Below are 13,788 nucleotides of genomic sequence, written 5' to 3' on the forward strand. Positions count from 1 at the left end.
ACGTTTTGTGCATCTCGAGATACTCGGGTTCAGTATCGGTGGTGCCTACTAATACAGCGATATTTTTAAGCGGTTTAAAACTATGCGGAGGAAGCAGAACTTAGCAAGTGCTCTTGGTATCCAAATAGAAAATTGGGGGGTAACCATGCATTTTTTAGAGATAATAAAGCCTCGTTTTCAAAAACAAAATTGCCAGACATTCCTTTTTATTTTACAGCTTTTTAGAAATATTATTGTTGCTTAATTATCTCTAAAATAATGCTTGGTAACCCCCAATTTTCTTTTTGGATTCCAACAGCCCTTGCTAAGATCTGCTTTTCCTGCATAGTCACAAACTGCGCAAGAATACTTCGGTATTAGTAGGCACCGTCCTTAAAATCAACGTAACCATGACTCCTGTGAAAATTGTCTAAAAAGGTCTGAAAACTATAAAAGGTGTGTTTCGAAGGTGTTTTCTCTGATGGTCTTTATAAATCTCCTGTAAAATGTTCTCTCACTAATCCACTAGAACCCTGACGGCTCCTTACAACGAGCTGCCATGACGCAAAGCGCATTAGCCAAGGAAAGAAGAGAGCTAAAGCAGGCACAGAGGGAAGCACAAGCAGACAGCATACCTAAAGACATCGGCAAGCTTTGGATTGATCCTGTCCCAGATGGTGAGTCACGCGCAAACAAGTTACTGCACCGTCAGTTGAAAAGCCATATGATATACCTTACCTCCACAGGACGATCACCTCTCTATTACGGACAGTTCTCTTGGTCTCAGACATACCAAACTTCATGTAATCCCTTCCTCTATAATACAAACACTTGTGTCTGTCCCTTTGGTGTCTCCTTAAAACAGATCACTGTATTACTAGTGGCTTGTCATTGTTTCGTTTTCAGTTTTTTTTTACGTTGTACTTTACGTTGTACACAAATATGGTCGGGTTTTTTCTTAGCAGTACCTCACCATTATTCATCAAAACAAGTTACTGTCCGCTGGGTAGAAAATGTCTCGATGAAATAACGACTCTTTACAGCTCTCCTTTTGCAGTAAAAGAGCCAAACAGGGTGTAATTGGACTGTGGTATCTTAGGAACATTATTACTGTCGCTAAGGTAGAGTTGTCATAATGAGTAAAACTTAAGAACAATACGGTTAACGTTACTTGTTTATCTCATTAAGTGGATGGTAATAAGCCAGTCTTTGCCCAAGATATGAGGGGAGTTGGATTGGCAAACGACGACATGCCTGAGTGGAAACGAGCTACATTCGGTGGAAACAAAGCTTCCTATGGAAAGAAAACAAACTTGACTATTCTAGAACAAAGGCAAGGGTTACCCATATACAAACTGCGGGAGGAGCTTCTCAAGGTTTGTAAACTGTAAATAGTCATGTACGTCGATTGGCATTATGAAAGGGACTGGCAATTGTAATTTAGGGTACTATCCCGGGCTACCATCTCTAGATTCAGGCAAACGACCTCTAAAGCCAGGTTTTGGTACGACACGAGCAGAAACACCAGTCAAGGAAATGTGAACAGCTGTTGAACTATTTCAGTGGTTTTTCTTTTTCTTCTGTCATTTCGTTGTCCGTGTCAAGCAGCATAATGCTAGCACAAGCAATTAGGTTCTGAGTTTTTTTCACTCCCATCATACAACGTTGATCAAAGTTTTGAGGCACTGCGTCGATATGTGTAATCTTGAGGCAAACGTCCTCACAACTCAACTTCCCAAACAGAACAACTCTTACTAATAAAACCATTTGGTTAATTCTGAAGCACAGTTTTCATTTTGCAAAAGCTGACCTTGAACAAAGCAAGTACATTCATATTCCAAAGATTGTGAGGTCAGGCTGCTGAATTATCTTTTTGTACCGAAAAGAAGTAACGAGGACCTAATCTCGTCTCGGTTACTTTTATTATCATTTGAGTGACAAGGGCATTGCTCATTGTTCTTTCTTTACTGTTTCCTTCTTTACATAATTTCCTTCTTTTCTTACAGGCTGTCCACCAAAACCAAGTTTTGATTGTGATTGGGGAAACAGGCAGTGGAAAGACGACCCAGATAACACAGTACCTTGCAGAGGAAGGCTTTCTTTCTGTTGGCAAACTCGCTTGCACTCAGCCCCGGCGAGTAGCCGCAATGTCTGTCGCCAAGAGAGTGTCTGAAGAGTACGGTTGTCGCCTTGGGCAAGAAGTAGGCTACACAATTCGATTTGAAGACTGTACTAGCGCTGAAACTAAAATTAAATACATGACAGATGGAATGCTGCTCAGGGAGTGTCTCCTTGACCCTGATTTAAATCAATACGCGATCGTTATACTCGACGAAGCCCACGAACGCACGATTAGTACCGATGTTCTCTTTGGCTTAATGAAAAAAACTGTGAAGAAGCGCCCTGACTTGAAGCTGATTGTGACATCAGCCACGTTAGATGCGGTGAAGTTCTCAATGTATTTCTTTGAGGCTCCTATATTCACAATTCCTGGGCGAGCATTCCCTGTGGAGATTTTGTACACAAAGGAGGCGGAAACTGATTACCTGGATGCTTCACTGATTACTGTCATGCAGATTCATTTAACCGAGCCCCCAGGCGACATTCTCGTGTTTTTAACAGGTACGTAATGAGATTTGTTAACTGTCAACTGAGTTGCTTCAGGATTAATTGTACCCGCAGAGTCTTGGCCCAGAGACCAAAACCTGTGGAGGTATTCTTGGAGTACCCACGTACATTACCTACAGTTAAAATGTTCAGTTCGTCCGACAAAAAACCCGCGATGTTGCCTGAAGAGGCGCGCACGGTATACTTAATACAACAGAAACGACAATGAATCACTTTGAAAAGCACACCTGGAGGCTTTAAGGGTACCGAGAGTTTCAAACATCTTAGAAGTTTTTTTCTTTGCTTTTTGTTTACATGTATTTATTTGTTTATTGCTTGTTCATGTTGTTCATTAGCTACTTCACAGCGGATTTCCTCAAGCAACCCATTCTGACTTAATTCTCTTTTAACAATGCCTTTTCACTTCAGTGAATTACTTTTCGAAAGTGATACTACAAGTACTACAGATAGAACGGTTATTATACAGATACTGATGTTCAAAATGTTGTACTGTACTACAGCTACCGTATGGGGTGTGGCTCGGGACAATAAACTTAGTCTTACACCAAGTACTAGCCGCTAGTACAAGTTATGTTATACACTGTAGTAAAAGAAAAAACATTTTTGATTTGCTTCTTTTATCTTTTTTTCCCTTTTCAGGTTGTTTTCTCTATTTTATTCCTCTCCTTTGTCTATCTTCCCGTTTCTCCCCCATGTCATTCGTTATTGTGGTACTCTTGTTCCTGTATTTGACTTACTCAAGAGGCTGTAATTTCATTATTTTTTTGTAGGCCAGGAGGAAATCGACACGGCATGTGAGATATTATACGAGCGAATGAAGAGCATGGGACCTGATGTACCAGAACTAATTATACTGCCAGTGTACAGCGCTCTACCATCAGAGATGCAGACCAGGATATTCGACCCAGCCCCTCCAGGCAGCAGAAAGGTTTGGGATTACCAGACTAGCTATTCTATGGCGTCAATGAGAAATTTGTGAATGTGCATTCCACTATCAATCCACCACTCAGTACAATATAGAAATTGACGCTTTTGTTTGTTAAGATATTTTAAATTAACACGGCTGAAATGAACACGATTTGAACGGGATTGTACATGAAGTTCAGATTGAAGGAAGGTAACCTAAAGAAAAATGGACAACTCACAAATGAAACAAATCAACGTAAAGCAGTGTCGCATTTTGAGATTACGAGCTAAAGATATTTTGTTTGGCGTACAAGCCCTGATATTGAGAGAGGTACATAGCGATAGCCGATTTCGTGAAGAACCTCAGTATGCGATTGTGGGACCAATATTAATACCAACAAGACTGAATCGATCAGAAAAAAATAAGAAAAAGCCAACTTTACAGTATGTCCTTGCCTAGTTCTTAGGCCTCTCTCTGTCTTTCATGTCAGTCAATCCGTTTGTTCGCCTCGGTTACGTCACCGACACGAATTGATCGCGAGGGCCTGGGTGAAAGCCGTACAAGGACGTCCGAAGTATGGGTGCAAGAGGGCTGTTAATAGGCCATTTCCTAGTTGCTGTGAACGTCACTATGAAAGCGAGGCTAGGTGCAAAACTTTTCATATGAAAATTAGTTTTGTTTGATATGAATGAAAACTAATTTTCATGACAAAAACTTTGCACTTAGCCTCGCTTTCATAGTGAGGTTCAAAACAACTCGGTAACAGTTTTCCGTTATAATATATGCCAAGTAACTAATAAGTTCTCCAATAGTAATCAATTGGTACAGTAGGTAATTAATGAATAATTAATTAATCACTCTATTGAACAATCGTTGGTGTGGTCGAGTAAACAGTTACAGCGACAAGAAAACTGTAGGCTTTGTTCGTGTGTGTTCGATTAAATGATTGATTACCAACTGGTGTTGCTGATCATTGGCTAGTTAGTCCGGCTAGTACGGTCAATCTAAAGGAACGTACCCACCGTGTAAATCCCGAAAGTATCTACGCCCCCGGACCCATTTGTACCAATTTGTACATCACAATAACTACTGAAGAAACCTTCCTTAGATTATTATTGGAAAACACTGTAAAATTCCCCTTTTAGTTAAAAGTGTGCGCAAGTTCTCACTTTTAGTACAATTTTATCAAGAATGATAGACCCATGTACGTTACACACTTTATCAACCGGACGTAGCCCGTCCAGAAAGTAAATCGTTTAGGTTTGGTCCATATATCCCACTCCACCTTGGATGAATGTTTCTTAAAAAAAACCTTCAATAAACTGAAAAAGAAACTTTGTAATGGGATGTCAGGCTTTTGATCCAGTAGTGGTTAAAATTGTTGATGTCCAATTTCTTTGTTGTTTCTCTCTTTTGTCAGGTTGTAATTGCCACCAATATTGCAGAGACATCGCTGACAATAGACGGTATATACTATGTGGTTGATCCAGGATTTGTCAAACAAAAGGTGTACAACTCCAAGTCTGGGATCGATGCATTGGTTGTCACGCCCATCTCGCAGGTTATTCTTTCTCGTTTTCGTTTTTTACTGAAAATTAGTTGATCTAAGTGATAATGATTGTGACTTGTTATAAATTTGTCGGTTTAGGAACCGTTCATTTTTCATGAGGTGGGTGGGCGGGTGGAATTCGAGGGGTGGGGTGGGGGGGGGGGGGGGGGAACAGTAAAGGAGTCAGATGGACGGATGGTCGTTTAACAATTTCCAGCGGTGAAAAAAGACATTTTACTTGATGTGCAGTACCCCAAATTTCTTTTCTTTTCGTTTTTTCTTTTGGGTGGTTAGAGGCGGAGGAGGTAATCATAATTACGGAATACCAAGAAGTTTGGGAGAGGGGGAGGGGATGTGGCGAATAGAATTTACAGTTGCATAAAGGAAAATCCAAACCCTTCCGCTATAAAAATGGACTATCCCTTATGAACGTGGAGGCGCGGTGGTGCGGAGGGTCGTTGGTTCGAGGCTAGTTTGGTCTCTTCAATGTTGTGTTGTTTCTTTAGACAAGAAACCGTAGCTCCACATTGTCTCTCTTCACCCAGGTGTATAAATGGGTACTGCTCGGGGTAACCCTGCGATGGACAAACATCCTATCCAGCAGAATCCGGGTTGAGTTCCGACCGAGTGCATGCCACTTAGGCTCGTAGTGCGACGTTAGCTACCCTACCGTATGAACCAAGCGGTTTGTTTGTTTGTTGTTGTTGTTCCACACCTCTGCGGGTGGCTCTTGCATTGGTTCAGGACATAGGGGGAGTTTGTCCGTGAGCCAGAGCCCTTCACATGTGCAACTTTTCTGTCTATAGGTATCTAAATTCTCATCTCAGTAATAGGATCTTTAGAGCGTAAAACATGGAAACGAAGGAAGTCATTACCAAGATGAAGTCCTAGCTAAGCCATCGCAATAAAAAAATGTGAATGTTGAAACTATCGTCTTCAGTTAAACAATGAAATTAGTGGCCGCTCACATGAATCATTCTTGCAGGCTCAAGCTAAGCAACGCTCTGGTCGAGCAGGGAGAACGGGGCCTGGTAAATGTTACCGATTGTACACTGAGCGTGCGTACAGAGATGAGATGTTACCGACTGCTGTCCCAGAGATACAGCGGACAAACCTGGCGAGTACTATACTGTCACTCAAGGCCATGGGCATTAATGATCTGCTCTCCTTCGATTTCATGGACCCACCGCCTATGGAGGCAAGTTTAAATGAATAGTAGTTGTGGTGGGGGAGGGAGGGGGGGGGGGGGGGCGGCGGTGGAGGAGAGGGGATGAGACTAGGTCAATGAGCGACTTGCAGCAAAGATTTTAAGTGTCTCAAACCCTGGCTACGATTGTAGCTCTAGATGACTCTTGTAGCCTTGATAAGCTGCTTGATAGATCTGTGGAAATTATCATTGTCAATAGGTCTGCTGCAATATAATTGCGTTCGAAGTAGAGAAGATTTTGATCCTTGTGACTGCAATAATGTCGAAGGATGTATGTGAGACAAACGAGAATGTTCTATGGTATTCGGAAATTTATAAACAAGAAATGGAATAGTTCCTAAATCGTCTAAAAAATGTTTGATAATTAATCATCAAGGAAATTGAATGACATAAAAAATGACTCCTATAGTAGAGTAGCGCCCTCTACATCTAAAATCAACCTCCGCGAGAGCAAAATTTACAAGGAAAATTTGTGGCCTTGATGTTACGTTGTAATTGATGGTGTTTAAAATCAAATGTCAGGTGTCTGAAAATGCTTCGGGTTTTTTTTTTTTTGTTTTTTTTTTTTTTGTTGTTGTTGTTGTTGTTGAAGCTGAGAAACGTAGAGCTCAGCCTAACAGAAAAAGTAATTTTGCCCTCGTGTACGAGAAAGCTAAGAAACTTTCCTTCTTTCTTAAAGTAGATAAGACAAATAACCCATCCCCACTCCCCACTTGAGCCTGCTGTGTGTCTGTAGCCAATTGTTTATTAACTTGTTTCGTTTTTCGTGGTCAGACCATGATTTCAGCCATGGAGCAGCTGCATTCTCTCAGTGCCTTGGATGATGAAGGTCTCCTTACCAGACTGGGCAGAAGAATGGCGGAATTTCCTCTTGAGCCGCAGTTGTCCAAGATGTTAATTCAGTCTGTTCATCTTGGTTGTAGTGATGAAGTGTTGACCATTGTTTCTATGCTGTCTGTCCAAAACGTCTTCTACAGACCTAAGGTGAGCTCGCTATGTAGACTACTTATACTTCATCCATAACAATATACTACTTCTGCGTAGAACCCGCAAACGAAACGGAATCCCTCACAACCTGTTTCGTTTCCATCTTCCTCTTTTAATACCGTGCATGTGAATTGGTCGGTAGGTCAAAAAACGAATGGTCAATAAAGAAACAGTGATAATCAAAGATTAGGGAGTGCGTTCGATGATCTCGATCCCAGGCTCTCTCTCCCTTGCCAAGTTGTTGATGATGTCATCCGTCCCTGCAAAATCTGTGGGGGATGCTAGATACGCGTCCCAAGATCCATTCCTTCGTTGTCCCATACAATCCCGACTCCAATCTGTCTTAGGAGTACGATCTTTCTACGTGGAACGCAATAATAACTGCCATTTTGTAAACAGCCTCTATTACTGTAAAAGGTGTTCTTGCTCTTAGATGAACAGCCATGCCAAACTATCAGATCCATAATGTTATTTATATTGGCATACTGGATTATGGTTTTGATGCTGGTTTGTTTATTTAAACTGTTTATAACGCTTTGCTTATAGGAAAAAATTATTTATTTATTTTTAGGAACTCCTACCATAGTGTTTAATAAGAGTGGACGATCAAAGCATTAAAATAGCTTTTTATCACCAACAGTGTTTTAAAATTCATCTGACAACATGCACTTGGTTATTGGGTTTAAAACTAGAGATACTATCCTTTCTCCTTTTGGCGCACTCTTTCTCATGTAGGTGACATTTGTTTTTGTGGTGTTGACAGGATAAACAAGCCCTCGCAGACCAAAAGAAAGCTAAATTCCACCAGTCTGAGGGAGATCACTTGACCTTGTTGGCTGTCTATAACTCCTGGAAAAACAATAAGTTCTCAAATCCATGGTGCTTTGAAAACTTCGTGCAGGCCAGGTCACTGAGGCGATCTCAAGACATCAGGAAACAAATGCTTGGAATTATGGACAGGTAATTATGATTTGCCTGTATCTATTTAGTCCGTGTTGAAGTTTTCTGAATTTTACACCTTTTGCTTTTACTCCGTTTTGGGGGAGCAGGAATGGCGCAGAGAGCACTCACCTCCCACCAATATAGTCAGGGTTCGATTCCCGGTCTCAGCGTCATATGTGGATTAAGTTTGTTGTCGGTTCTCGTCCTTGCTCTGAGAGGTTTTTCTCCGGGTACTCCGGTTTTCCCCTATCCTCAAAAACCAACACTTCAACCAATCTGGAAAGTGTCCCCCATCGAGTGCTATACGCTAAATACATTGACACTAGAACAAAGTGATCTATTCATTTTATTTATTTGCAGGCACAAGCTTGATGTGGTGTCATGTGGCAAGACAACATCTCGCGCACAAAAGGCCATAACAAGCGGGTTCTTCCGCAATGCGGCCAGAAAAGACCCACAGGAAGGTTACCGCACAGTCACTGATAATCAGGTGGTGTACATCCATCCTTCCAGCGCGCTGTTTAATCGCCAGCCTGAGTGGGTAGTTTATCATGAGCTGGTGCTTACCACAAAAGAGTACATGAGAGAAGTCACCACTGTCGACCCCAAATGGCTGGTGGAGTTTGCGCCCGCGTTTTTCAAGATGGGAAATCCCACCAAGCTCAGCAAGCGCAAGAGACAAGAGAGATTGGAGCCACTGTATAACCGGTAAGGACTGGGAGCGAACGAGGCCAATTCCTAAAGTATCGGGAACTTAGCCACATAGATTTGTGATTACTAATAAGCAAATGACTCTGTTTTGACTCATTAAGACGCCATCACGTCCATCAGGGCAACCACCTACAGACACCAAAACAAGAGTTTCCAGCCCTTGGCGGCAGGAAAACTAAGCCCACAAAGGAAAGCTATGGCTGTAACCCACAAACGTGTGTGCTTGAGTTCCTTACTGTGCTAACTGTGTTAAACCAACAGCTCCATGGGTATTCAGTTTCAGTTTCGCCTTTTTGAACGTTAGATTCCTTACTCGTTATCGAGATATTTGCAAATAAACCTAAACCACCAAATAAAAATGGGTTATTACATAGTTTGCTTCAAAGAGTACAATAGGAAAGAAAGAGAAACAAAACCTATTCGAGTTAAAACATAAGTGCACTTTACTCACGCGCCTGGTAGCAAACGTTTTGTGACAGTCTATGAGAAATTCCTAAAAAACGAGGGTTAAACATGACAGTATATAAGTATGTTGCCCAGCACTCAGGTTATCTACAAAACCATCCAAACGAAAAATGGAGTCATACACGATGTGGCCTCTTCCAAGCTGAACCGCTGGCCAAACAAAACAATAACTCTGTAAAAAGTAATCACAGAAATTCCCGGGGTATCCAATCAATAGCAATCGATGATCGGAAAAGTAACCTATCAGTCGATAAAATTAGTTAATTGTTATCGATTGGTATCTAGCAATCGATGACCAATCGATAATCAAACAAAAACTGTTCATCGATTGTTACACTTGCCCATGATTTGTTCATTGTTTTGCAACAACTAGTGTGCTGCTTTTGTTGGTAAGTTCCTTATTTTCCAAGGTAGAACCTAAATTGCCAGAGTTTTTGGTGAAGATAACATGCAACTATTTTTTTTAAGTCAGTAAAAATTTCTTAATAAGAGAAAGAAGGAGAGAAAATCAGTCTTATTCTTGTGTTAACGTTACAGAATTGAAAAAAAAAGTGTGTTAAAAATCGATACAAATATGTACGTGCAAAGATGTGATATTTCTATTAAGCACTTATTCCCGTTGGTATGAACAATCTCTGAAGCCAGAAAAAATGTGCAACCAATCGATAGCAATCGATACCAATTAAGGCATATAACAATCCATGTCAATCGATATCAATTAATCGATTGTTATTGATAATCGATATTCAATCGATGAAGATTTGTGTGACCTTTTATTGATTGCCATTGATGTCCAATATTAATCTATGTCATTGATCATCAATTTAATCGATTGGATACCCCGAGAAAAATTCCTTCAGTTACCAGATGCCAGATGAGCATCTCTAGTGTGATGTGGTATCTGAACTTGTTGTAATCTCTTCTTGCCAACAGATACGAAGAACCAAACGCTTGGAGAATTTCTCGAGCCTTTAGAAGGAGATGAAATACTTCACTTGGGATGTTTTGGTGTCTGCCTAAATGCATCGACAATGTGGACGGTAGAGACTCGCAGCACCGCAATGCAACCAAGACTCTAGCTGCGCTTTGTATCAAGTAATATTAACCGCGTTAAAAGTAAAACTGTTTTGTAAGGCCCTTGACTGAGAAAACGTTAGGATCTAAAGAAGTGCCGATGAAAGTTACAGAGGCTGGATGGCCGACTAAGAATAGGAACTTGACCACAACAAATTTTGTAAAAAAATTTCCACAGCACAAAACAGTTTTTCCCATGGCGCGTGTAACCAGCGCAATTCAATTCTCTAGTGATTCTAGTGTTTATATATGCGGTGTGGAGTGTGGTGTATATAGTATAGATACAAGTCACTTGATTGTGTCATTGAACAGTTAGTTTATTTGTGTTCGCACAGTAAAGATGTCTCGGTATCGCGACTCGCTTGAAGGTAATATAAAAGGTGTCATAACCATTATATATTGGATGTGGATTTTTTGCGAACTGTCTAAACAGCAGCAGACCAACAAACAGTTTGAAAAAGAAAAAAAACATTTTTAGTTTCTAAGACATGTTACTGTTGTCCTGTTGGAAGCAAAAATATTGGACAAAAGATGCGAAAATCAATTAATAAGTTTCGTAAAGGATTTGTAAGAGCTCTTTGATTTTCAATTGATATTTAGTACTCGCAGAGTCCAAAAATCGGTTAGGTCTTAATCTTTGTTATTGCTCTGGTTCCACTTGTTCAAAGAGCGGATAACTCACTATCCAGCGGATAAAATGTACTAGTTGGAGTACATTTTGTCCGCTGGATAGTGAGTTATCGACTGGATAGTTATCCGTTTTTTCAACAACTGGGGGCCTGGTTAGCATTACAAATCAATTCAACTCTGTAAAACATTTATCGTCAAACTGATGATGATGGTGCATGGAAACTGCCGAAACATGTCTTTGAGACTAAAAACTCTCCGTATTTGAAGGACACTTAACATTTGCCCTAAAAAACGAAATATGCACCCTTCTGCAATTAAATCTTTTCAGAGTGGATTATCGTCGATTCAGGCAAAAGGAAGCAGCAGAATCAACGTTGTTCGCCGTAGGGAAAAAAATGTACTGTTACCATAGGAGTCACACCATAAGAGGAAGGATGCAACAGTCCTAGATTCAAAATCTGTATTTTCGACCTTTGAGAAGATTTATGAAGAGTTCCGGGAGAGTTAGATGAACGTCCGTTGAAACAAGTGTTGTCATAGCGTACATATAACAGGGGCACCCAACGACAGTTTGCTCTCAGATCCTTTGAAACGTTATTTTAGGCGATCTGGAGCGCCTTTAAAGTTCTGTAGGTTCATTTTAGGCTGCACTATAATATTTTTATCTATTCGGTCATTCTAGGGGAACTTCAGTCTTTTCGAAATTACTAGGGCATTTTTGTCCATTTCCTGAAAACCTTGGGTCTTATTTCCTTTCCGAAAATCTTAGCTGACCTTTTTTCGGTACTCGAAACGACATTTTTATCAATCCGAAAACACTAGGCCTTAAATTTTCCATATCACGAAAGTTCGAGGTGAAAATTCCCCTCAGAAAATCGTGGCGGATTAAGGACCTTCCGAACAGATAATTTACCGAAACGATCCGTTGGGTGCCCCTGATATAATATAAACATTGAATAGTGCTCGATTCATGTTCAACAACTGAAGCACGACACAGTTGATACTCTAGTCAATAAAGCTGGTACGCCGCGTGGCTTCAAAATAACACAACGGTTTTCTTCTGCGACGAAAAGCGAGAATATTACAAAGTGTATTGTTGCAAAGTAGGTGTGAAAAAGCTATTGATATATCTCTTGGATGTCAATTGTTGATGCTAGGAAACTGTTAGAAAGTTCCTTGTGTTGCTCTAACAGATTGGCCATTTGGGGGGTTTCATCGTTTATTACTGTCCGTTCAAGGGAAGTTCTTTCAGCTGCTTAGGACCTTACAAATGAGTGTCCTTGTTTACTCCCTGCAGTGGAGGTTCTACAGTTAATGCCTGCTTTGTGGACACCGCGCTACGCAGGAGATGCAAGTCCCGACTAAAAGAATTACCCAAAAAATACCCACTAATATGAAGCTAATTCCTGAAGAGGCCGCAGTTTGGTGTTAGTTTATTTCAGTATCCACTTTCGGGAGGTTCCCGTGAGCGGAGATTTGACTGTGCCGTCATTTTCCGGTTCCCAGAGCAGTTTGCTAGACAGTAAGAAGATCTGGAAAATAGGTCGATTAATTACCGTCCCCGCGACATATTTACGATGATTATTCTGTCACCATTACTTGAGACATTTTTCTGACCCGCCCCAAACTGTGCAACTTATGTCTTCGGCAACAAACACGACACGACTAAGGTACACACACAGATCATAAACTAAAGCCTTTAATATTCTTTTACCTTCCATTCTGTACTTGTTCTTAACACGCGGCTAAAGAATGAAGCATACTTCACTCGGCTGCTATATCAGCTGCTGTTGTAGGACTTGCAGAGTCTGACAATGCTGTTCCCAAGATCATACTGTCCAAAGGGGACCCCACCCTGTGCTGCACCATAATCAAGTGAAGACAAGGTTTGGTTGACGCCTTAAAAATGTTTGTCAACAAATATATTAAAAATAACTCCAGAGGAGAGAGAGGATCGCCTTTTGTGAAAAGAATGCTGACAATTGCTCTGTGATAATAATGTCCGGCAACAGTTCGTTTGTTAAGACTAAGAATATCCAAACCCATTGAAGCTCGAGCACTGCAAGTTTTGCATTGCTTGAAAATAAAACAGATGAATAAATTAATGCATGACGGTGGAGGATATTCTATTTATGTTTTACCATTAATTTCGAATGCACCCCCTTAAAAGAAATACACCTACTCAGTCTTCGTTGATTCTCAATAAGTTGTATTGAGCCCGATTGATATGACGAAATTTCTGTACATTTAGGCTCGTTTCAAATGCCATGTAGGAAGCAGTAAGTGCAGTCTCTTTTATGTCGTGCAGGGTCTGCGCCGTGCCAAACCAAATTGATTTTGTCGCCGTCTAGCTGTCAAAACAAAAATGCTTAGCACTTGGTACGACACAAGAAACGTTCGGATCGACTTATTTTTCGTGAAAAGCGCTGGCGTGTATTTAGTCGCCCAAACGTTATTTACTGGTGTATTTAGAGTGACCAACGGGTATGTCTTTGACCTAATTAAGAAACACTTTCAAGTTTCTCTAATGATGAGTCGCGTGACAATTGATGAGGCCACGACCCGAGTCATTTATCAGGCAATTGAGAGAATTGTTACAATTTAAATCTTTATTTATATTCCTCTGAAATGAAAAGTTTACGCCAAGCAATTTAAAGCATTCGTGACAGAAGTCAAAACGCTAGAAAACGTGTGACAGAGGCACAGTGC

General features: G+C 40.7%; 1 protein-coding gene across 2 annotated transcripts in view; it reads left to right on the plus strand.

Moving 5' to 3' along the window:
- The window catches only part of LOC146488623 (ATP-dependent RNA helicase DHX8-like), a 32,041-nt gene extending 21,197 nt beyond the window's left edge, over positions 1-10,844 (plus strand). For both annotated transcript variants that reach the window (XM_085118931.1, XM_085118939.1), the window contains exons 16-25: positions 509-656; positions 1,168-1,355; positions 1,986-2,601; positions 3,378-3,535; positions 4,935-5,075; positions 6,049-6,261; positions 7,045-7,254; positions 8,021-8,217; positions 8,560-8,907; positions 10,309-10,844. In XM_085118931.1, the coding sequence (XP_084975057.1) occupies positions 509-656; positions 1,168-1,355; positions 1,986-2,601; positions 3,378-3,535; positions 4,935-5,075; positions 6,049-6,261; positions 7,045-7,254; positions 8,021-8,217; positions 8,560-8,907; positions 10,309-10,360 (2,271 nt within the window). In that variant the 3' untranslated portion in view covers positions 10,361-10,844. The remainder of the gene's footprint in view (positions 1-508; positions 657-1,167; positions 1,356-1,985; positions 2,602-3,377; positions 3,536-4,934; positions 5,076-6,048; positions 6,262-7,044; positions 7,255-8,020; positions 8,218-8,559; positions 8,908-10,308) is intronic.
- Positions 10,845-13,788: the final 2,944 nt, after the last annotated feature.

Source organism: Pavona decussata, unplaced genomic scaffold (genome assembly GCF_977016875.1).
Source record: "Pavona decussata unplaced genomic scaffold, jaPavDecu1.1 SCAFFOLD_9, whole genome shotgun sequence".
NCBI lineage: Eukaryota > Metazoa > Cnidaria > Anthozoa > Scleractinia > Agariciidae > Pavona > Pavona decussata.